This window comes from Adelges cooleyi, unplaced genomic scaffold (genome assembly GCF_023614345.1).
Source record: "Adelges cooleyi isolate 19-005CV unplaced genomic scaffold, UGA_ACOO_1.1 ACOO_flye_CR_arks_rails_tigmint_CR_PRNA_30, whole genome shotgun sequence".
Classification (NCBI taxonomy): Eukaryota; Metazoa; Arthropoda; class Insecta; order Hemiptera; family Adelgidae; genus Adelges; species Adelges cooleyi.
The window spans coordinates 8846782-8873270 of NW_026095971.1; the positions used below are offsets into that span (position 1 = coordinate 8846782).

At 28.7% G+C, this 26489-nt stretch overlaps 2 protein-coding genes across 4 annotated transcripts; one reads left to right on the top strand and one right to left on the bottom strand.

The window, feature by feature from the left end:
- Window positions 1–1363: 1363 nt before the first annotated feature.
- LOC126838134 (G protein-coupled receptor kinase 1) lies at window positions 1364–20704 on the top strand. 2 transcript variants are annotated; one of them, XM_050572287.1, is made up of 16 exons: window positions 1364–2467; window positions 5405–5481; window positions 5555–5631; window positions 9837–9938; window positions 10002–10076; window positions 10144–10205; window positions 10271–10322; window positions 10401–10592; window positions 10673–10838; window positions 10912–11053; window positions 11115–11289; window positions 16240–16352; window positions 16410–16572; window positions 16638–16806; window positions 17718–17971; window positions 18056–20704. In XM_050572287.1, exons 1-16 carry the CDS (start codon window positions 2355–2357, stop codon window positions 18209–18211), a joined length of 2088 nt encoding a protein of 695 aa, XP_050428244.1. In that variant the 5' UTR covers window positions 1364–2354; the 3' UTR covers window positions 18212–20704. The 2 variants fall into 2 exon arrangements, with proteins under 2 accessions (XP_050428244.1, XP_050428245.1); XM_050572288.1 differs by having other exon boundaries at window positions 16252–16352; window positions 18056–20703.
- Window positions 20705–22186: 1482 nt separating this feature from the next.
- On the bottom strand, window positions 22187–23283 carry LOC126838142 (S-phase kinase-associated protein 1). Of its 2 annotated transcripts, none has more exons than XM_050572304.1 (2): window positions 23150–23283; window positions 22187–23036 (listed from the first exon to the last, which is right to left on the bottom strand). In XM_050572304.1, exon 2 carries the CDS (start codon window positions 22972–22974, stop codon window positions 22486–22488), a length of 489 nt encoding a protein of 162 aa, XP_050428261.1. In that variant the 5' UTR covers window positions 22975–23036; window positions 23150–23283; the 3' UTR covers window positions 22187–22485. The 2 variants fall into 2 exon arrangements, with proteins under 2 accessions (XP_050428261.1, XP_050428262.1); XM_050572305.1 differs by having other exon boundaries at window positions 23235–23268.
- Window positions 23284–26489: the final 3206 nt, after the last annotated feature.

The following is a 26489-nucleotide window of genomic DNA, read 5'->3' on the forward strand; positions in this document are numbered from 1 at the left end:
TCCACAAGAAGCGCTAACAGTCACTCACTTTTTAGAAAAGAACAGGTCTTGTAGCCGCTTTTTCATAGCTCGATACCACGATTAAAGATAATTAATTCTTTAAAAGGGTTATTTTTAATCGTGCTCGATACGCAACCAGTCTATCTACAACCGTGGTCATTGTCATAGTATACTATAAAATTAAACTTAATAAAATTAATTATACTATGGTATACTATAGTATACCATAGTATACTTGTCTAATTATTTTAATAACCATAAAAGTAATAAATCAAATTTTTTAAAACTGGTTGTCGATCACAAAAAAAAAATATGTATACATTTGTTTTTAAATGAAAAATACTACTATGCGGTCTATTTATATTGTATAATAATAGTTAATACGCGTTGTGGTGCGTTACCCCGACACCCACACATTCAATATCCAGAACACGTTGTTAATCCTTAAACAAATATTTGTATAGTAAGGAACATATTTTTATTTATTATTAAACAAGATATTTTTAACAACTGTAGAAGTATTATTAAGCCTCAATAAGGACACCTTAAAAATCCAAAGTATAATGTTAATTTTTCAAAATAATTATGCCGAAATAAAGCTACAGAATAATAACAATTCTATCTTTAAATGAAAAGTCAAAAATTAAATATAATTGTGTTTTAATCTCAGGTTACTTAGTTACTATTTTAGGACAAATTATATAACAAACTATCAGAATTAAAAATATAACGTCCCATTTTGCAACCTATTCGACTCGTTTGTACTCGTTACCAAGTATGCTAATTAGCAGAAAATAAATATTGTAGATACACGGATCAAATTTAAATATATTCAATCTTTGATACATCTGATGGACACAATTGTTTTTAAGTACCACAACCAAAAGCATAAAAAAAATCCATTTTCGCAATTTTCGGGATAACCTGGGAAACCGAAATTACCATAGTTCCGAGTTCGTACATATACTAGTTCATTCCAGAAAACAAAATATTGAAAATATAATATTTATTAATCTAATAAGTAATAATATTTGTTTATATTTCTTTAAAAATTCAAGTTGTATGAATATGATGGGGGACGCTCAACAATTAATGCCCTCGTTAAAAAATGTCATTGTTCCAGTGTGAGAATTTGAGCGGAAATAAAAAAGAAGTAGGAGAATTTTTAGTTTGAATTTTATTATAAGGCCGTTGGTGCGCGCAAAGCTGTTCAAATTATTATCTGCGAATGCTTCTCCGCGCACTGATTGCTGTTACTAACCACTACAACGTATCGTGAATCGTCAACATTTTCGTCCACTAATCGGACGGCACTGCGCGTGTCTGCGTTCGCGCTATAGGACACCCAACACGGTCGGCTATAATATTTCAATGCCGCAACTGTACTGTGCAGTGTGCTGTCTGCTGGCCGAAATCGTAAGTACCCTACCCCGCAGTACGTAAATCGTTATCAATATCCGTTTCCGTCGATTTCTTGGTGGCAGCAGAACGCTAAGCAAATAGTCAGTGAGCAACGACGTTCATACAACTACGTAGTCGTCGTTATTATTAATTATCATCGTTACTTCTAAACGGCGCACAGCAGAGTACACGGCACTGTGTATTTTCAACGGCAGAAGCGCTTGTACGGGCGATAACGATCAAGGGACCACCGCGGACAGACGTGTGACCGCGCGCGCCCCACAGTGTCAGGCAATCCGCCCGCGCCCCGCAGTCGACCGTCGGCGGCAGCCAGTGTCCGATCTGCTCGCTTGCGATCACGACGACGTTGTGTTTATACGCGCGCGCGTATGTGTGTGTGTAGAATAATGCTCGCGGACGACCTAGTTTTCTGTAACGCTGTCGTCGGTTGAACGTCCCCCGCTTGTCGGTGCCCTTTTCGACCATCGTAGCGGATTACGGTTGCAACCGAAAAAACCGTCAATTAATATTATATACTTTATTGTTTTCGGGTCACCGTCGTCGGACGGCCGTGGGCGAGTAACAAAACAATAAAGCGAAAACGGAAAAGAGACAAAAATTAAACGGTCATGTCCGATGACCACGGCTGCTGCTCAGGCGACGACGACGACGGCCGCGAGGACAACTGCAGTTATTATGGTACAGCGGCCGCCGCCGTCGTGATAATGAATGCGCCGAAGCCTGCCAAGTGATAATGGTTGCGATCAAGTCTAGGCTGCCGATCGAGCTGGCCTAGGTTGTATGTATGAAGTGGTGATCTTTTCGCCGTAGTACGTTTTATTATTTATTTGAAATAGTGTGAAGTAATTTTGCGTTGTTCTTTTAATTGTCGCCAAAACGTTTACCTAAAATCGTTTAAAAACGCAAATCGTGTAAGCACCTCTTCGTGCACCATGGCTGATTTAGAGGCCGTGTTGGCCGACGTCAGCTACCTGATGGCCATGGAGAAGAGCAAGTGCACGCCGGCAGCCAGAGCCAGTAAAAAAATTGTGCTGCCAGATCCCAGGTAATATACTCGTGTGATATTCGCTTATGATGTATAAATATGAAAATATTTTGTTCTCTACTTTGTTTATTCTTAAAGAGCCTATAATACAGCTAAGATGTATTTTAGTTGATACCTAGTTATCTAATAATTGTTATTCTGTACAATATTTTCTCACAACTCGACTGAATACAATTATATACAATATATATTATACAATTTAGTTAATAAACCTATAAATTATACTTAGTAGAAACTTCTGTCAACTTAATTATTTTGTTTATAATTATTCAAGAACTTTGATATTGATTAGGAATAAAGATTTATGTCTATATTCTATTCAACTTAATAAGTATAATTGGTGACGATAAGACACATGGACAACATGACCGTTGACCGTGTTTCTTATCTTGAATGGACTATACATACATGATTTGAACTTTCCAAAATTTATAACACTCTTGTACATTGTTTAAAATCTATAATATAAAATTCTGAAACAATACCTTGTATCTAGTAGTAATTTTATGTTATATAAATAAGAAATTAGAAGTTTGTTTAGCTATATTTTATTAACATATTTAAATGTATTTAATAATGTTTTACAAAAGTTAGCGACTATTAAGTGATATAAGTAAGATTACTTTGTTTCAACAATGATCTAATAAAATAATATTATGATGAACACTGTAATATGGTATTACCTATTGGTTTTTTTAAGCTATCATGTTATCAGGCATGTTTATATTTTATTTATTTTTTATGTGAAAAGTACAAGGATTGGACACAATTTATCACTCATTTGTTCTCAAGTACTGTACAAATGTTGTAAATGTCCTAAAATATATAAGAGTGCAGCCGATTTCATTTCAATAGTATAGTTATGAAATGCAATTTTCTCATACAAAAATTACTAAAACATGTTATTTTAATGCTAAATAGTAAATACATTTTCAAATATGTTCATGTTGCTAATAGAGATAAAGTTACGATTTTGGCATCCTAGGTCTTAAAATCCCTATACTATACCCTGTTTGCTGAGAGAGTATGCCGGGTTTACGCATGTAGACTGTAGATTAAGCAGCAAGACTAAGGCTGGCAGCAGGGTGGACTCTGGGGACACGCTAGTCACACTGGGTGCCGTGCGGGGGATGCGCAGAATAGCCAATTTTCAACGGATCGCGGCATGGTCTCTTGGCGAACAGGGTATAGGTACCAGGTTATATTTATATGCCATGGCTTAGGTAAGTAATAATGATTCATGATGTGTCCATTTTACAATTCCAAAGCCTAAAATTGTATTCCTAAATCTGGTATTTAAACATACTATTATAAGATGTTTTATAAGTTATTATAAGAAGTTTATTCATTTATTTCCATAGGTGAAGTTGATATTCAAGAAAATCATATTATATCATACAAACTTAAAAAATGTTAGTTATTCGACAAAGCCCTCATATTTTTTCGTAGAGACTTCCACCATATATATGTTGGTAGGATATCTCTCCCTATTATTAAATGTGCACCACTGTGCATGATAACTGAGAAGAAGTTTCTCAAATAACTAATCGTCTAAGAATTTAGTAAAATTTAATTGGATACTGTTAATTTGTTTAAATTTTTAATTATAATATAATATTTTGTACTATTGTCTATTAAGGTTTGTACACATGTTTATTATGTATCCTTAAGTTAATAGGAGTGTAGCCGATTTTTTTTCCATAGTTAAATAATAACATGCAATTGTCTCTTACATCTTTTTAAGTTTTGTAAATAAAAAACGCCCACTTCGTTGATTAATTAATTAGAATTCATTTAAAATATGCTATAGTTCAAGGATAATTTTTCGTTCCAATGTCCAAAACGTTGAAGGTAACAATTAATGTTTTACCATTTTTTTTTTTTAATTTTCAAATTTTTTTTAAATAACATTAAGTAATTGACAGCAATGAGATAATTATTTGATATTACGTTGTGTTTAAGTGTTGGTTAAAAAGTGATTTTAACAAACTTTCGATAAACCCATTACAGAATCAGTGGTTAAAAAAACAAAGATAGTCTGTGCCATATAATTTTTGCTAACCGCTTTTGAATGTTTTCATTTTTTAAACTGTTTATTCATTAACATCTGGATTGCTGTTTTTCATATAGCCATTTATAAGCCTTGTATACATATTAAATCTATATCAAAAGTGAGAAAAATATAATAGATGTTTAAGATAAAAAGGTTTGGACATAATTTATCATTAATTTGTTTTCAAGTATTGTACAAATGTTGTAAATGTCCTAAAATATATAAGAGTGCAGCCGATTTCATTTCAATAGTAAAGTTATGAAATGCAATTTTCTCATACAAAATTTTTAAAAACAGACATTTTTAAGATATCTTTTATAATTAATTAAATAGTAAAAATACTCTTTCAAATATTTTCATATTGATAATAGAGACATAGTTAAGATTTTAGCATCCAAGGTCCAATATAGCTTACAAATGTTTTTGTTTAAACAAATCCAATGCATTATAATTTGTATTCTTTTTTTATTTTATAAACTAAAACATTATTATGGTATGACTTACAAAATATACTTAGTCTTCTTGTTAATTTAAATATGCCTATCATATAAGGCAGAAACAATAATTCATGATTCAACCGTTTTATAATTTTAAAGCCTAAAAGTGTATTTCTAAATCTGGTATAACATACTATTATAAGATGTGTTACATTAAGTTTATTTATTTACATTAGTGAAGATGCTATTTAAATAAAATCATAAACTTAGACCAAATATGTTTGTCTAGCAAGATATGTTTTCTGTGACTTTATATGATTATATTGAAGTATTTTATAACAGGTTATTAATTTAGCTGTAATTAAAACTGTATGAGTATTTCAAATTTGTAAAAATGCATACATTTGCTGCAATGTATTTTCAAATGTAATTAATTGTATGTTTCAGTGTTCGAAGTGTAATGCACAAATATCTTGAAAAAAAAGAAGAGGTGAATTTTGATAAAATTTTCAATCAAGTTTTAGGTAAATTTTAAATTGATATAAAATAAATATAGTTTAAATAATTATTTATATTTGTATGTTTTTTAACTTTTAGGTTATTTGCTGTTCAAAGATTTTTGTGAGCATTTACCAGAAGATGAGCAAATACCAGAAATAAATTTTTATGATGAGGTAAAACATAATATTGAAAGTAAAAATATTTAAGTCATAATATTGAGTATTAAGTAAAAATTATTTGTTGTTTGTTTTATGTATGATTTTGGTTCCAAATATTATTATCTAAAAAAAAAATTGTACAATTAATTTTATACTCGATTCACTTTAAGAAAAAATCTCCACAGTGATATTATTACACCACGCTTCCGAACCAAACCGTTTGGTCACCAAAGTTCCTTCTTAAAGTGAATAGATAAGAGAATATTTTAGGAAAGCAAATGTATTCGTATTTTACAAAAGCTATTTATATAATAATAATTCAATTTATTTAAGTAGAATATTCAGAAGACAACTAATTTTTAAGAACATATTACCATTATATTTTAGATATTTTTAAAGAATATAAATCCACATTATTCTCATAAGTCATAAAATATCATAATAGCTATTAAACAACAATGCAATTTTTTCATATGTATATAATGATCATAATAATAGTTAATAGTGTATAAAGTCTGGTAATTGACTTTAGTGACATATGACAATGTCATTTTAATTAATTATAGCTCCTTATAAAGTAATTAATGTACTTGTAGAAAGGTTCTTTTCGTGATTATAAAGTCATATAGTAAATGTATTTCTAGCAGAGCTTTTTTAATTTACTATTTATTAATATTTAAGAATATTATGGCTTAGCAATAAATAGTTAATACAACTATTAACTCACTATCAAATATATATAGTACAACTAAGATAGTATATTAAGATTATTAATACTATTTTAAGAAATACTATTACAATATTTATAAAATATGAATTTAAGAAAAAATAATTATAATAAATACAGCAGCCAGTGTTGTTAACCCTCGGGCACCCGCTTCTTCCACCGGAAAACCTCACTCATTGTTATATGCGGCATGAAGTGTGGTCGTGCGGGTGCATGAGGGTTAAAAAAAGAAGTCTGAGTGTTGCAAATACACGCAGATGAAGTAAAACTTATTAAAACTATTTGAATAAGTAACAAATACAATTAAAAATTCATCCAAATATCCATGTTAATACTGCAAAAAGTTTTTATTCGTTACCGGAATTGAACTGTTAACCAGTCACACAAAATACACCTGACTCGCCCATTGAACACAGTAATAATCATTTTCATTAAATTTACTTCCATGACGATAAAATCTGTCGTTGACAATCGATAATTTTTTTTTTACCCTCTGTAAAGTAGTTTCACATTAAAAGAAATTAAAATAGAGCAGTAGTGCCAGCCGATGATCAACAAATAAGAAAATGAATACTTATTTTAAATTTTAGATTAACAAAATATCCAACTGTAATATGCTTTGTTTTCAAAAGTCTACTTGGGTGTTTTTCTATCTAAAACTTTACTTAGTATTGTTAACATTTTTTTCATTTTCAAAATTTTTCTTACCTTTGATGAGGAGCTGAAAAGGTATTGTTTTTTAACTATGATGTACTTTTGTGTTTGAACCCAGGATGATTCTAGCTACTGAACCAATTTCCTTATAAATTCTCTGTTTTGGTTTTTGTGCAGGCCTATTCTCTCGTAGGATAGTCTTTAATAGATCTAGATTGTACCTTCCCTTCTCTAAAAACATTTACAACTTTCTCAAAAATCTATAATTAAACTTTATTTATATTAAGAAAAAGCCCAAAAAAAAGAAGAAATCGCTCTTTAGTCTGTATTAAGTTTCCAGGTTGCATCAATCAACAGATGTCAAAACATTTTCATTATACAGGGTGACCACGAAACCCCTTTACATTAAAAAAAAGGCAAAATATAGGTTTTTTATGTTGAAAAACTTTCTCCTTTAAATGACCCCACAAAAACAATTCCACATGCTTAGATCGGGAGAACGAGTAGGCCAGGGCACATCTCCAAATCTTGAAATTACGTGACCTGTAAACAAGTTCTGCAGCAAGTTGATCAAGCAAATTGCCTCATGGAACACGGACATCACTGATCTCATTTTTGCTACTTGAAGTAAATGGCATACACCCACAAACATATTACATAAGTTAAATACATTTTTTTTTGAAAAATTAATATTATTTTGCTTTTTTTTAAATGTAAATGGTTTTCGTGGTCACCCTGTTTAATCATTTATGATACATGACTAATGATGACAGAAAATTATTATAGACATGCGTTTTACCCTAATTGTGTATCTACCTTATACTATAAATTCAATTTTAAGCACATTGTTGCCTTTACAGTAATATTTAATAATATGATATTTTATAAATCCCGTTGGGTTGTATCATTGGATGGCCCTCTTCATATTATATCACAGTTTTTTTTCTGTATATATATTAACAAGCTGTCCTGACCCGGTGTTGCTCGAGATTTAGTTTGCCAGGGCTGAGTAAAATAATTACAAATAAGATTAAAAAAAAGTCAGTTCTCCAGGCTGTATATTGTAAAGCTTTAGCATGCCTCGTCTCAGCTTTTTTTTTTTTATCTACATATGTACATTACATTTTGTTGATTATGTCCTCCTCTTACTCAAGGGTCCCAATCCCAGTCCCAGATCTAGTTCCAATTGTGAAAAGCGTCCCTAGAATCGTGGTACATAGAATTGTCGTTTCTGAAGCTCGTAATGCCCTTTTTTTCGTGCTTGAGATGTAGATCGACTAATCGCCATGGTTATAAACCAAGTGTTTATTTTGGGTTAGCAACAAAAGAATTTTGTATTTTAAGTACTAAGTTCGTGTTTGAGTTCCCCGTTAGGGTTGGAATTTTCGAAAAGTACTATGCCAGTTACGTTCACGGGAGTGTACTCAACTATTTGCTTATTATGCCTTGTAGCATAGACTGTAAATATTCTTTAAATAAATTTAAGTGAAGTGTCGTCGGTGGGTGGCTTCATACTCAAGCCTAACATGTTACTATAATCAAATTTAGCATATATACTCATTATACCTGTAATTGTATATACCAAATAATAAACCATTTTAAAAAAATAATGTAATACTTATTAATCTGTATATTTACATTGAAGAGTTTAAGGTTAAGATGTAAGTTATATTTGTATCTATTGTTGCATTAATTATTGTCAATACTTAGGTATTAACCACAGCATACCATTATTTAGAATGGTAGTACACATAGTAAAAAGTAAATCTGTGTTTACAAGGATTTCATTGTGAATTTTTTCATTATCAAAGTAGGATGAATATTCTGGTCAAGTGGAGTTGTTTTGAAACAATCCCTGTCATCATCTCTTCATGAAAACTTTAATAAGAGGCTTCTGTACACTTTAAACATACTTACAGCGGTAAAGTCTCCTTATAAATTCTCAATAACTACTCCCTTCTTCCATTCTTTCAAATTACTATCATTATACTTTAATACTCTAGTTTTTTTTCCTGGTGTGTACAATGTACATAGTATGAATTATAAATTAGGCATTTGAACACTTTAAATATGAACTCATTTTATACATTTTAGTACATTGTTTTTTTATATTAAAATTTTATGTGTATGTGTGTGTGTGTGTGTATGTATACGTATGTATAATTTATATTGATATCTAAAAAACAATTTACTCATCCCCTAGATGGTTTTTATTCACATACTTTTAAATAATTATAATATTAATTTACGCAGACTGTTATTAATTAAGAAAAGGGAAAAATTTTAAATTATTGGGCATTTTGAAGATGAGTGTCAGCTTTCAGAATATTTTTTCTAAATAAAATATTAATAAGTTTAATTACTTACATTTTTATGAAAAATAAATTTTAACGTTTAAATTATATGGGGGAACCACTTAGGGTTAACCTAGAAGGCTGATAATTTGTACATTTCTTGTTTTCAATTAATAAAAACGATGTTGGGAGTAAGAGAAAACATATGTATATTTATTTATGATAAATTGATAAACTAATTATTATTTTAAAATTGTTTTTGACAAAATTATTATTATCTGAAATAAAAAAAAATTATTTTACGTCAATAGTAAAGAAAATAAAAAATAACAGAATGGGATTGGGATGGTTGGGGTTATATTTTCTGTTTACTTTCTTCTTACATCAACTAAAAAAAAGTTGTCAAAAATATAATTTGGGAATTATTATAATACATAATAACTTATAATAATTAACAAACTAGTTCAAACTGTTATAGCTCTAAAATTAGATTATATTTTAATAAATAAGTATGTGTTATTAATTAATAATAATATTTGTTTTAGATTAAAAGGTATGAAAAGTTAGAATCTGTAGATGAAAGGCGAAAATTAGCAAGAGACATCTATGACAATTACATAATGAAAGAACTTTTGTCACATACACATGTAAATAAATGAAATGTTTTGAATCACCTTTGTTTATTATTTATTATTAATTTTTGTGTTTAGAATTATCCTAAAGATGCAGTCGCCCATGTTCAAAAATATTTAATGAAGAATGAAGTGCCTGTTAACTTATTCGAAGTATACATTTATTTTTAAATAAACAAATTAATTTTATAAAATGATCAATGTATTTTTTTGTTTTTAGCCTTACATAAAAGTAATTTTTAATCACCTTCGAGAAGAACCTTTTAAAAAATTTTTAGAAAGGTTTGTATAAATCATGACATTTCATTATATTAAATGTAAAATATCTTTTATAACTTTTTTTATAGTGATAAATATACAAGGTTTTGCCAGTGGAAAAATCTAGAGCTTAATATTTCTGTAAGTACATTGATTTAATTTGCAGCAGTAATTTGTTACAAGTATTCAAAACTAAAACATTATTATTTATGATTTCAGCTTACAATGAATGATTTTAGTGTACATCGTATAATTGGTAGGGGTGGTTTTGGAGAAGTGTATGGCTGTCGAAAAGCAGATACTGGCAAAATGTATGCAATGAAATGTCTTGATAAAAAAAGAATAAAAATGAAACAGGGAGAAACACTTGCCTTAAATGAACGTATTATGTTATCTCTAGTCAGTACTGGGGTAAATATGATTTTTATTTTTTAAAACATTTTAGTGTTTATGTGAGTATAACACACTTTTGATATCTTTGGACTTTTTAGGTTGATTGTCCTTTTATTGTTTGCATGACTTATGCGTTTCATACGCCAGATAAACTTTGTTTCATATTAGACCTGATGCATGGTGGGGATCTACATTATCATTTAGCACAACATGGAGTTTTTAATGAACTCGACATGAAATTTTATGCTGCAGAAGTAATATTAGGTAAATTTAATTTAATAAATACAAATTACATATTACAATAAAAATTTCTACTATTATGTAATTGGTTCTCTAGGTTTAGAGCACATGCACCGAAGGTTTATTGTGTACAGAGATCTGAAACCTGCTAACATATTATTAGATGAATATGGTCATGTTCGAATATCAGACTTGGGTTTAGCATGTGATTTTTCTAAGAAAAAACCTCATGCTAGCGTGTAAGTATTAAAAGTCAAAATGAAAAGAGCAATTTTAATAATACATTTTTTTTTTTTTTAGAGGAACTCATGGGTATATGGCTCCTGAAGTATTGTCTAAAGGCACATCTTATGACTCAAGTGCAGATTGGTTTTCTTTTGGTTGTATGCTGTATAAACTACTAAAAGGACATAGCCCTTTTCGGCAGCACAAAACTAAAGATAAACATGAAATAGATCGCATGACTCTAACAATGGTATGTATACTTATTATTTTTCATTAATTCTACTCTTCCAAGGCAAAAAGGCATAAACACTAGATAAATATGAATTATAGCTAATTTATTAAGTTTGAACCTGCGTATATTTAACTTTAAATGCTATTGAATTGTTTATAAAAAAAAAAATAATAATAACTTGAATAGTTACATTTTATAATTAAAAAAAATTAATTTTAATAAACAAAGAGGTTGACCCTTTGGCCCTTTTGCTTGGACCGTTTGATAATTATTATAATTTATATTTTAGGTAATTAATAAACAATAACTGTTAGGGGCTATATCTGAGCGCACGGTAGTGCGCCGGCCAAGTTCTAGCAATGCCAGTGTATCTTTACACGAACCAATTCACCCGGTATTTCTAACTCTCATATCTTTGCTACTTCTTAAGATATGATTTTGAAATTTTAAACATAGATTAAACTAGTGTAGCTTAGGGCACTGTAAAAATATGAGACCTTAATATTCAGCCCTTTCAAAATGGGAGGATTTCAAAATTTGCATTTTTGTTACTGACTCACTCACTCATCATCAAAATTATAAGACACTTCCAGTATAGGTAGAAACGTGAAATTTGGCACATAGGTGGGTCTTATAGTGTAAGTAAAGAGAAAAATCTGAAAATTGCAATTTTCTCAAAATGAATGCGCTAGGCGGGGTTTAATGACCTTTGCCGCGCTACAGCCAGTACAGGGCGCTGTTGATTCCCACGTCTCTAGTCAGCCATCATTTGGTCATAGTTTGTGTCTTTCTTAATTCGTGTTCACATGTAATGGCAGTGTAGCAGTGTTCTTTGTTCTTGTTACGTTTGTCAGGTGGTTTATTATAAAGTGTAATTGTACCCCTAAACGTTTAGGTTTCGTTTATACGTTTATAATACTAAACTAGATTTATAGTGGCTACTTGTATAAACTCTAGCTTCACTAATTTATTAATTAAATTACACTATATTAATTATGACTAATTTAATTACTATTGTGGTTTATTAATCATTATGCATAGTGGCTACTTGTGTAGTTTTATGTACATGTACACATTATATATATTGTATATATCTACGTAGTTAATTTAATAACACATTCAATGTGTTACAGGCATTCAATGCCTCGTAAAAAAAAAACGTCACCCACTATACTGAAGCCCACAAAAAGGAATGATATCCCAACAAAAACCTAACAGTGAATAAAGGCCAAGTTCCAGACCCCCTCCCAAAAATATCAGCCTATCAAAGTAGTGATATCTACATTGTGGCCAAGTCTGCTATTTCTTTAATTCATAACCAAACTTCACTCCTAAGTTTATGAGCAACACTGCTGTTTTATTTGTATTGCTTAACACTTGGCCAGTTTATGAATGAAACATCATTATCAAATGTACTCACTTAGGAGTTATGTGGGTGATGGGAAGAAGAGAACTCAGAAAAAAAGAAAAAGGTTCAGATCTCCACTCAAAAGTGTCAACCAATCAAAGTAGTGGTATCTACATTGTGGCCAAGACTGTTTTATACCTCATTCAGAAAGGTTATGTTTCATTCAGAAACTGGCCAAGTGTTAAGCAATACAAATAAAACAGCAGTATTTCTCATGAAAGTAAGAGTGAAGTTTGGTTATGAACTAAAGAAATAGCAGACTTGGCCACAATATAGATATCATTTATTTGATAAGCTGACATTTTTGGGAGGGGGTCTGGAACTTGGCCTTTTTTCACTGTCAGGTTTTTGTTGGGGATCAATTATTGATGAAATCTCTTTAATATTTTCTCGCAATATTAAAAAAGTTGGAAACATTTTAAAAGAAAATTAGTGTAGGGTGTTATTAAAATAATCTGGTATAAAACATTTTATTAATATATTAATTTAAATTGCAGTTTATCAATTTTAATTTAATATTACTTTTGGTCAGAAAAGTGGGGGGGGGGAGTGTCTATATATGTAATTTTTAAATATAACCAAAATGTATTACACTTATTATCTACTGAGTTTTTACTAATTTTTTCTTTTCTTTTTTTAGAAAGCATTAGTACTCAAGCTGAGTATTATATTTTTAACATTGTATATAAACTTGGGTCCTAATGAGACTCTCCTCCATTGCTTGTTAAGTGCTCAAACTTCTAAGCTACCTCAATGGCATAAATGTATGCCATAAAAGCCCCTCCTGTACTATAAAGTACAAGAGGTCTGACTAAGACTTTATACAGCTTAATTTTCACTCTCCTTAATAATCATTTATACTTGAATAGGGTCACTAACAAAAAATAACTCTTATTCCCAACTGTTATTCTTCCATAGTTTTTTGTCATAGTTACATCAGGGAATTGCATTCCTTTTCCTTCTTTAAATTTGAGTCAAAATATACTTTAATTTTAATTCTATACCAAAAAAATTGTATTCTGTTCAGTGGGGAGGAGTGGATCTTTAGGTCGGGGGTACGTTGATAAAAAATTGCACTACTTTCCTTGACAGGGGGCTGCGTCCTTCTTGACCCCCTTGTCTATTTTAATTTATCTATACTGTAAAAATGATATCTTCAAAAACTGGAAACAAAATTGACATATATTAGAAAAAGTAAAAACTTTTTTAAACTAATTTAACAAAAAAAAAAAAAATTTAATAACAAACATTTTAAATTGTTTTAGTCATTAAATTTAAAATGAGTGTTGGTCTTTTATTTTCTTTCTTACAAGTAGTTTTAAATGCCATCTTTTAAAATCTGACTAATAAAGTTGTTATTATGCTCAATATTATTTAGACATATATTTAAATAATTTATTTGTAATAATAACTTGAAAGATCTTTAAGTAATAAATAACAAACCAGACAATAACATAACAGAAATAAACAAACCATAGATTAGTAGGAAACAAACCATGATAACTAGTTTATTTTGTGGTGGCTGATGATACAATGTCTATGAATGATAATAACGAATTCTTGGAAATAAAATAAAACGGAAATATTAACAAATAACTATAGTTTAGCCAATGGCCCAGTCGTCGAGTCTTTAGTCTTTATTAATAATATTAATGATAATATAAAAAAATGTGAACAGAGAGGCATGTCTCATAGCATAACGATAAACCCCGCCATTTCCTAATTCCCCCCCTGCAGACTAGCCCCAGCATATCTATTCTAATAATGTAACAAAATTTTTACTGCCTATTGGATTGGCCTGTTTATATTTTATAATGTGTTAAAGGCAAATAGGGAGAATTGTGCATTATGCACAATATCATTTGATTAAAAAAATGTAAAAATAATGGTTCCAAGCAGTGTTGTGCCTTATATTCAGGTTGATTGGGCAATGTGATTGTATAGACGTAATATTATGAATAATATTAGATATACATAGTATCAAATTGATACCAATTTTTAAAATGCTTTAGACTTGAGTTTTAATAGTTTTTAATTATATATTGATTATTTTCCAGTTACTCTGATTTTTTATAACATTGCAATCATACATTTATGAAACCAGGCCTGGTTATAGCTATTATTCATTAGCTTTATCTGTAATGAGCAATGAGACATTTTTTGCTCACTTCTATATGGCATTGTGCAGAATGCTTCATTGCTTTAAGAGGATGTAGTATTCCTATTAAGGTGTTCGGTATATCCAATTTTTCATAAGATCATTGTTGTAGGCTAAAATTGAAGTGTAAAGCATTATTAGTAAAATATTGCGGATTCTTTATTGGTAATACGTTTTATATCAGTTTTACAGCAGCCATCATAATAACGTTTTTATATATTTTTTCTAACTGAACATAGTTATGCACTACCCATCATTAGGCTTACAGAATGCACATAGAAATGTTTATAAGGGCAGATTTTTGATAAATTGAATGGGTTTTCTAATATTTAATAACCAAAAAGTTTCCTTTTGGATATTTTAAAATAGCCATAATTTTGTTATTAAATAAGTGATATGATGGAAATCTGCCTACATACAACTCTCAGAAAATTCATATTCTTTTCAGGTTTAATATTAGGTGTCTTTACTCTAAAAATCCCAAAATTCTATAAAAATCGATTTATATTACCATGTTTTTTTTTAAAAAAATGTATAGGTATGTATATTATGTTCTCTTAACATATTATACATACTGCTTTTTTGAAGTTTAAAAAAACTATTTTTTAATATTGTGTTTTTTATAAATATATTTTTTTTTTGTTAACTAGGTTCCTAAAAAATCATATGATCTATATTATATTTTTAATTGTTATGTACAGTGCCGTCTTTACAATTTCCGTTGCTTTAAGAAATTCCCTAATTACGATACTCAAGTGACGTTAAATCTACTCATCCCTTTTCACTCGTTACAATTTTTAAAACCGTGAGGCCCTAGGCAAATAACATCCTTACCTACCTCCTACGGCGGCACTGTTTCTGTATCTTGGGTTTAAAATGGCCAATCTCAGATTTTATATGAGCTTAAAAATTTGTATTTCTCATAAAATTGAATTAAATTTTTTACAAAACTAAAAACGTTTGCAATTTTAACATCAATATGTTATTGGACTGGGAATCAATCAAAATCTGTGTGTGCAACCATGGAGTGTTACCGAGTATATATATAAGATTTGAGATAATTGATAAAAAAAAATAGAGATAATGGATTAGAGTAAAGAGATAGTCCAGTTGAAGGTGAGGTAAGAGATTAGAGATAAAACATTCGATATTAGAAAGTACCAAAAAGTACCAGGGTCCTATATTACTTGTATATTAAGACATATCCATGTTCCTATGTACTCCCGTGCAGTGGAGTTCATGCCCACTATTCTCCTGTAAATGCCATTTTGAATAATATTAAAATTGTTTTCATTTTGGAAACTAAATTTACTAAAGAAACTTATTTTTGCCAGTTTATACCCAAGGTACAAATTGTGATAATAGTATTTTCAATGTTGTTAATCTAAATTAGTAAAAACAGTTTATGTTACAGAATGTGGAACTTCCAGATTCATTTTCTAAGAGCTTAAGAGATCTATTAGAAGGTCTTTTACAACGTGATATTAATGAAAGAATTGGATGTCGAGGAAGGGGGTAAGATAAATTGCATACTTATGGTGTATTATTCATAAACCTGATAATTTTGTTCAGGTCAGATGAACTTAAGGAACATGCATTCTTTGCTGGTCTAGACTGGCAACAAGTTTATTTGCAAAAATATACTCCACCTCTTATCCCTCCTAGAGGAGAAGTCAATGCTGCTGACGCTTTTGATATTGGCTCATTTGATGAAGAGGACACTAAAGGCATTAAAGTAAACATAAATACTTTATCTTTAATGAAAAAAATATATTTCTAATAAAAGACATCATATTTCAGTTAACTGATGCCGATCAAGAACTTTATAAGAATTTTTCAATCACTATATCTGAAAGGTGGCAAAATGAAGTAGCAGAAACTGTTTTTGAAACTGTCAACACAGAAGCTGACAAAGCTGATCAAAAAAGAAAGTCTCGACAAAAAAAATTCAATGAGCACAATGAAGAAGGTATGGTATAAGATTTAAGAATGAAGTATCTACTCTTATAAAAACGCCTTAAAAATGTACAAATTTTCATATTAAAATTATGACACAACTTAACTTAATTACTTCAAGGCTTAAATGAGATAATCTTTAGATATAGTACCACTAAATATAGTGAGAAACTATAAAAATACCCCAGCAGGTGCTAAAATGTTTTCTTTCTTTTGATTTTTAGTAGTAATTTTTGGGATCTTTCAAAAAATAATTTAAAAACTTATAGACACCCATTTTTAATTGATAAAATCCTGAAAAAAATGTTGAATGAAAAGAATTTAAACACATTTATTGTCCATAAAATGTTGAAGGTGATTTTATCAAATTTGTTTATAATAATTCCGGAAGACCTCTGACCTACCTGACCCCACTAGGCCAGTTTTTACATTTTTTTCCTTTCCTTAACTCGTTAATATGTACGTTTGTACTGGTATTTTTTAAATCTTGCATAATTAATTTGCCCCACTTCCCGATGTCGTAGAGGGACCATTCATTGAGTTAAGTATTATGAAATGTATGTGTCAACAACTAATACTAAACCAAATGTAAATTACAAAAAAACTTACAATATAAAACATTATCTGATAAATTTATTAGGGACTTTGTTGAATAGGGCTTACACTTTTCTTTTTAGTCAAAAATTAAAGATGTTTAACATTACTTGAAATTGTAGTTAATTTTCAGTTGTTTTCAAAGTAATTGACATTTTAAATAAAATATGCTACTTAATTAGTGAATTATTCTTGTAGTAAAATTATTTTTTACTTGTTAGTTCACTTTTTTACTATTTTTTAGGAAAGCATGTTTTGAAGAAAGTTTTTTTTGAATTTATTTTGTCTTTGGTTACTGTTAGGTTTATCTTAATATAACTTTTTTTTTAGAGTCTGACTGTATACTTCATGGATATATAAAGAAACTTGGTGGACCTTTTGCTTCCGCGTGGCAAACAAGATATGCTAAGCTTTACCCTAATCGGTTAGAGTTGCATTCTGATTCAGGTTCAGTTAAAACAGAAGTAATCACATTAGATCAAGTATTAGAAGTTAGCCCAGAGTTGGTTATTGTTAAAAATGAACAGTGTATTGTTCTCCGCATGAAAGATGGTAAAGATGGCAAACTAGTTCTTACCAATAGTGTAAGTAATTAATTATATGAAAATATAGTGTTTTTTAATATAGTGTGTGTATTTCACATTTATACTTTATACTTAACATTATAGGATGAAATAGGTCTAAAGGAATGGGCACTTTCACTGAGGTCTACTCATAAATCTACTCATGATCTGATAAAAAAATTGAAGAAGCCGTTTGGTAAAATGTTTATCCAAGAAGAAGCAGATCCTTTAACGTCCACTACAAATACCAATGGCAATTAGTTGTATTCTCAGATAAAAAAATCTCTTCATTAATGAATCTCATGTGGTTTATTTCATTATAATAACTGTATTTTATCATTTTTCTCTCCTTCCCCTTCGTTATACTACATTTCTAGATTTTGCTTGGATTGGTTTTTAAAACTAGTGCGACACTACCTGATAAGACTGGTGTTTGTAAACAGAACAGTAATTTAGACAAGTTTAAATAAAAAATTTAAAACACTATTTTTTTATACATTTTATAATTTTTTAGTACTTTTTATTCTATACAGACATTAATAAAATAAATGTACACTTTAATTTAATAAATAGAATAAATAGGCTCAGCTCTATCCATTATTTTATTTCCTATATATACAATATTATGCATACATTTTTTTCTGATAAAAATGAATGCCTTTAAAGTAGTTTGAGAATTGGATGAGCTTTTTAAATACACTGGACCTTTCCAACTATTTTCAAAGTTCAAAAACTCACTTATAATTTTAGAGCTAGATCTATCTGATAATTCTGATAATAGCCTATGTGTTATGTATGTTAGTTTTAAAAACTAATATTAATTATTTATTTTTTTAATATATTTTACGGATTTTTATATTGCTAATGTCTGTCTGTTCTTGCTAGTTTGGCTAAAGGTTAAGTATAATTTAGTCTACAATTTAAGTACCGGTCAACTATGTTTAATTTTTAAGCAAAAGTGGTACTTTTTTTCAACAATAATTAGAATATTATTTTAATTTATTGTTTTATAATTGATGAATAAACAAGAAAATTTATCAAGGGGACGAAAATAACATTTTTTTTTATTTAGTAATTTTATAAATTTTTCTTAAGAATCTGATAAGAAAGTGTTCATATATTGTTTACTTGACTTCACAATTTTATAACAAAATTGTTTTGTAATATTAATTGTATATTTTCTTTAAAATGCAAATTTCTTAAAATATGTGTTATCATTTATGAATTTTGGTTATGAGTATTATACCTACTTAGCTGTATTTAAATGTTATTATACATCAATAAAAATGAATCACAAATAATTTAATTTATTACATGTTCTATATGTTAGTTATGTATAAGTATAATTTTGCACTACCCAATAGTTTGGAATAACTAAATTGGATTTGTTATAAATTCCACCTACATGATGCTCGGTTGAAATCGTTATATAGTATTTTTTTTTTTAAGACTGATAATTTCAATGTATTAAATTTTAAAATGCTATGCAATTTATTTTCATTAATGTTTTTGATCTCTATCAATATATAGAACTATAAAATACATTAAGGACTTAACAGTAGTACAAAATTATTACTAAAACATAGGGTTTAGAGTCTACTATGAAATAAACATTTAATTAGTCTAATTTACAAACAATTTAATAACTTATTGTAAAATGTCTGTTCTCCCATGTTTTTTTTTAATGTCGACAATCAAAACAATTATATCGTGGCCAGCGAAATTTGTAAATAAGTATAACAAAAGTATGTAACTAAAAAATGTATATATTATGTTATATCCTAGTCTAGAATAATAGGTAATTCCAATTATCAATTTCATGAATGATTAAAATTAAATAAATATTTTAGTAAATAACACAAAATTACATAACATATATTTTTATGCTTAAGTAGGGTTAACTAATGTGATAAGTTAAAATGCTTTTTTTAAAAATATACCTACCATATATTGTGCAATCATTTTTTTCTTATGACTTTTAAACATTTAATTTAATTAGTTCGTTTTGTTCACTTTTTTATTGCAATTTTGTATATAACATACATGTAAGTAGCTGACACAATCTGTAAATGTATTCAAACCTTTACAGCAAATGAAATCTACATATGCATAAAATTGTATGATCATTGTTAAAAAAGTGTAGTAATATTTTTTAATTAATAGTAAATTGGAAATGAAAGTAGAGGAATGTATATAATATTATTATTAACATGATTTTATTACTTCAAATTATCTAAGTAAATGACTAATGTAATGTAAGTCTATTCTAAATGTGATTCAGAACTGATTGGTTCTGTATATTATATCTCTTAAATAAAATATAAATCAACCTTGCGCCAGGGGTTAATAGTGTATTTTGTCTATTCCACATCTGTTTCGTGATTAATGTCTAAGTCTTCTACCAATCTTTTACTTTTATGTTATTGTTATTTTAAAGAAAGTATTATTTCTATTGTTGTAATTCATTCAACATTTTTATATATTTTGTTACTTTATTTATTGTATTATTATTATACTTATTGTACATTTTTTGTTACAGTATAGCATTTATTATTTTAACCTAGTCTTTAAATCTGTGAACATAGTAGTTTCAGTTTAACAATGCACCCCATACGTTTATATACATGTAACACCTTGTATATCTTACATAACCAAATATTGTAATTTTTAAATATACATATTAGGTGATTGCTTTTATATCAGGTATATAAGAATTGTATAAAAATATAGTTTAGAATAAAGTAATACATTTCTATATATATGTATACATACATTGTATAATTATTGTTTAGAATTAAAATATAACTAAAAACAATGAAAATGTAATTAGTGTATAGCAATAAAACCCATATGTACACAGAATATTGATTTATTATTTGTTTTTTGTGTGAGTTAGTGATGGGAATCCGAAAATCGGATTTTTCAAAAAAAAAACGCTTTTTAAGCCACTTGAAAATAGTATACATATTAAGTACTATTACAATATAAAGGTGTGTACCTAAAAACTTAACTTTATCTGGAAAATGATTTCGGATTTCAACAAATCTGAAATCCAAAAGCAGTTAATTTCTTTGGTGGTTTGTTTTATTTTCACATATTTATCAAAAAATATTTTAATTAGGTACAGCGCTTTATATAGTAAAATTAATTAACACTATGATTTTTAAGTAGCTTAAATAGCGTTTTTTGTGAAAATCCGGATTTTCGGATTCCCATCACTAGTGTGAGTAGATGATTTTTACCACGAGCAGTGGTTACTTTTCTGTATTTATTTGGCCAACATTTCAGTACATTAGAAAACTGGTTATGTTTTGGGAAACATCTGCTATGTATGGCATTTCTAAGACAATCAGTATCTTGGAACTTTACCAACTATACTCGATGGTATTTTTAAGTTCCTATTACACTAATTTACATATGTTTCGCTTGATAAATATTTCTCTAATCAAGAATAATATTAATAAATACATTATATGACTTGTGTTTATAATTTCTTGTAGTACACATACATTTATTAAACTAGAACATTATTTAAACAAAAGAACAATATTTTGCAATGCATATCTTGTCTACCGTTCTAACTGACTACTACTCAATATACATCTCAATATCTCAATCTACCTATATCAACCTCAACCTGCTCTTACATATATCATGATATAAATACCATATATAATATTGAAAAAGTAACTTCCCACCAATAGGGTGTCTAATCCAACACTATACAATTAAATAACATCAAATATTTTTATTTTATTCTTGCAAGTTGATTTAAAGTTAATATTTTACATGGTTTTGAAAATTATTTCATTTTTGTTATATTTGTTTTCAATACTATTGTTTATAGCACTATTAGGAATGCTGGAGAACTAGCCATTAAATTAAAATAATTATGAAGATGAACCCCTAAAACCCATAGCTTTAAATCCATCAAATACTTCAACTTTGTAAAATTGTTCATATATTCAATTATTCCTTAGAACTTAAGTGCTTAGACAGTAATAGCCCTTACTCCTTAACAGTATGAATAGGTTTTTCTGAGGTTTGTCATTAATGTATTGAAACCATGGTGGAGGCAGACGTAATGTTAAGAGTACGTCTAATTTTTTTCTTATATCAATAGGAAAATGGTTAAATATTTTTTATCTCTATAATAAATGAACAATTTCTTATTCAATAAAACACAATTATGTATATTCAATTTATTTTTAACCCATCAAATCGAAAAAAGCAAAATTTAAGTCCAACTTGTTATAGTTTATTAAGATGTGTAACACACAAGGTACAAATTCATAAAGTAATAAAAAAAGTACATGTTCATGTTGTATCCTAAATTGTATCACTTTTTAAGTTTGACAATTGGGATCACAAGCATAAACATTATGTTTCATAACACCTAGTTTTTAATGATAAGCATTTGTTTATATTTGGAAACATGTACTATATAAATTTAAAAAATACCTTAAAATACTAAATATTGTTTGAAAAAAATTAAGACTATAATATTTACATAAATAAGTGTGAATAATTTAATTTTACTTTTCTTCACACCATTCATTTTCTTTACGAACTTGATCTTCTTCAGCTGGTGTAAAGTCATTTTTAATATTGAATGTTTTTCTGATTTCTTCAGGCGTTTTCCCTTTAATCATGTTTGCGACCGTCTTACAAGTAACATCCAATAATCCTTTGATATCAAGATAATTAGCAGCTAATATGAGTTCAAAAAGTGTACCCTGGTCAACTTTAAGGAAGTCAGCATCCCAGCTGGATATATCATCAGTACGCTTTTCACGGCCTTCATCATCTTCAGCTGGTGGTGGATCATCTTTGTGATACGTAGCCCACTGAATGACTTTCTTTAATATACCAGCATTTACGTTCGGTAAAGGTACTATTTCTTCATCTTCTTCTTCCAAACCCAAATCTTCTACCATAGTCTTAATAGTTACTGAAGCTTTGGCTATCTCAAAATCTACTTGGAACACCTCACCATCCGAACTTTGCAATTTGATCATCGGCATCGCAAAAACTTGGTTAAACAGATTTGGTTAAAAATTGATAGAACTCAAACCAAAATTTCAATCTGAAACAACAATTATTAAATAAAACTAAGTTAATAGTTAACACTTTATTTTCTTAGCCTTAACATACGAAATATTAAGTTTAAACTCTGATTTACAATTACGACTTATTTACCTCTTCTTTGACAATTAACATGAGTAACTTAAAACTACAATATTGAATACACTGTACACAGTGAATGCGAATACAGAATACCTACCAAGTATTGACAACTGTAGACTGACAAGCGTCTCTGGATTCTGAAACATGATTTTAAGCACCAAATAAAATATATACAGTGTAGCCAACGATTTAAGTTATTTTGCCGCGATTATTTTGTTTTCTTCAATAAGGGCTATGAAAATAATATTGTTGTGGAAGTTGTAAATGAGCCTGACTGGCATATTAATTATTATTAAACTTAAATAATAGTTAATGATATTGTTAAAATTAAAATAATTTATAATTCACAAGTACAATTAAATCAATACTGCATTTATATGAAGTCTGAAGCCATTAAACATTTTTTAAACTAAACTTTTATAATGAAACAGTTCTTGACCGTTTTTAACCATTAAACCGTTTGAACAATAAAACGCTCGCACTTAGTAGTCTAAAAATTGAACTTTTAAAACTATTTGAACAATTTTTCCAGTCTCAAAACGTTTTAATCGCTTATTATAAACATAGTAATTTACACTGTGCAGCAAAATTACAAAAACTAACTCTATAGCAGCTGTTAACGTGAGTGATAGCTTAATGATTTTATTCTGAGTCTTTTTTTTTTATAAAATTATGGTTTATTGAAAACATTTATAATCTTAAATTTATACTGTATATTATGAACAATGAGTAAATATTTTAAATAATACAATTAGAAAATTGACAATGATGGGGCGGCGAGGAGGAGGCTCACAGTAGAGCCACCTATACAATAATAAATTAAGTTAGTTATCGCAACGCAAGTCTCTTGACCAATTACGTTTACGACGTCTGCTTGGATTGACCGGTAAGGTTTTTGAATTTAGAGTGCAGTTGAGACTTGGGTGATGAGACGGTTTGAACGGCTTTTCATTTTGTAATAGAGTCGAGATAGAAGATAGAAGCGGTCTCTTTCATAGTACCGAGTAGCGACTGATCATTGGCAGAGATTTCATTAATTTTTTGGGGGGGCTAGCATTTTTCTACCTAAAATGACCCGCAAGGCATTTACACTTCTAAATTATTAGTATATAATACTATATAACATTACAAATGTATAAATTGGTATAGATTGGTTTGAGGAGATTTTTGTATAGTAGTAAACGGTTGACGATGCACATATTGGATTTTATGAGTGGTTTTATTAGATATAGGCATGTGTTTATTTTACTGAACTCAATATATGGAACGCGTATTCAGATCATAGAGTAAGTATTACTTTATGATTCAAATAAAAATGCTCCTTCCTATGAGGCAGCCATTTTGTGTACAATTTCATTGTATTAAGTACTACGTCACTTTTCCAAGATATGTATTAAAATGTTAGGTTAGGTGATGATAACACCGTCATATATATATATATATATATATATGATAAATCATAGAAAAACAATAAATATCACGGACAAAACAATAAGGGAGCACGACACGGAGCCACTCGACAAGGAGCCACTCGACAAACAGCCACCGAAAATCGACACGGAGCCACTCGACAAACAGCCACCCGAAGAGATACCAACATGTACAATATTTATGTAAAATGTACGATTATTATTTGTGTATGTTGTGCGGCCGACACCACATATTATAACGGAGTAATAGCAAAAAATGTAATTTCCAAATTGTATATCAATAAAAATAAAAACAGTAACTTTGTAGAAAATATAATATTTTTATTAAAACCCCTATTGTATAGAAGACATTGTTACTATGTTCATTGTAAACATTTCAATTTACTCAACAGGATTTATTGTTAACTCATTCTATTAATAATAATTATTGTTTCTAAATACTTTTACTCTATTATTATAAATAATTATACATTTTTATATTATTGATACTTATTTATTAATATAATACATAGGTAAAAAAATTATGTATATTGCAACGATATTAATTGAATAATATTTTAACTTGCTTTCATGTATTCCAATTAAATTACAAATATATTTTAAATATAAAACAAATGAAGTTATTGAACATTGTTTAATTTGTGTGCATTTTCATGAGTATCGGAATGAACGATCCATATATATATTATATATACAACTAAAAAGTATTTGATAAAGGTTTTTACTTTTTATTGACTTAGAACTAATTATTAAAAACTCAGAAGCAGAGGGTTAGAATTAGATAAATACCGATATAAAAATAAAAAAAAAGTACATTTTTAGCTAATTGGCAAATGTGTATATTTTCCACCCATTTGGCTTATGCTATAGGCCATCTATATAAATTGGATTTTTTTATCTGATTAATTATTTCTATTTTTATTATCTATATATATATATATATATATATATAATTAATGTATGTGTGTGTGTGTCCCTCACAACTTTCATCAGAGTTTGTAGAAAAACAGCATTATATATTTATTTTGTGTTAATATATGTAGAATCATAAAATATAAATGAATAACCAAATTATAAAAAATGATTAACATGTATTGCTTTATAATAGCCCGTAATACTTTATAATATTAGCGGGGCGCGATAAAACATTAATATTTACTACTAAGTCATCCTCAAGTCTCAACAATGTGCATCGGGCGAGCCAAAAATTGTTCATTGTTCGCTATAGCAAAATCCCAATTAAGTCAAATATTAGCGTGATGAAATTATGATGCAAAAAAAAAAGGACCACGACGGGCGGGAGGCAGGTAGACGAGGAATCTGATGATAATTGAGCGGCGATCGACGGACGAAGTACCCAGCGGGCGCGGGTAGATGTGCAGTGCCGGGGCGCGCACGTATGTCGATTTCGGCGAACTTTAAAAGTCTGTAACTTCCAAACTAAGTGCGAGCGGCGCAAATTTTTTACATATTCGTAATCAACATTAAAAGTACTGTCGATTTAAAAAAATAATCGAAAAAAAGGGTGCCCGGTAAAGTAGATTTATACCATAATTATTTGTAATGTTCTAACTATATTTTGTTATTTTTCCAACTATGTTCAAAATTTAAAAACTATAAGCCAAGTGTAAATAATTTAGTAAACATTTTTTATAAACTTGATTATATTAATTTAGTATTTTTCTTTAATAATGTACAATTGTTTCTAACTTTAATATTAAAATAACTTGTATGAAATCCGTTGTGTTCATAATATGTACACTATTAGTTTTTATTCAACAAATGATTAATATTATATGTTTATTACTGCTGATAATAACTTTTAAAAATAAACATGTACATAATCATTTTAGAAAATACATTTTTGTCAAGGCTGTTAGAATACTTAAGCCAAACAATTTTTTTTTTATTAAATCGTGGTC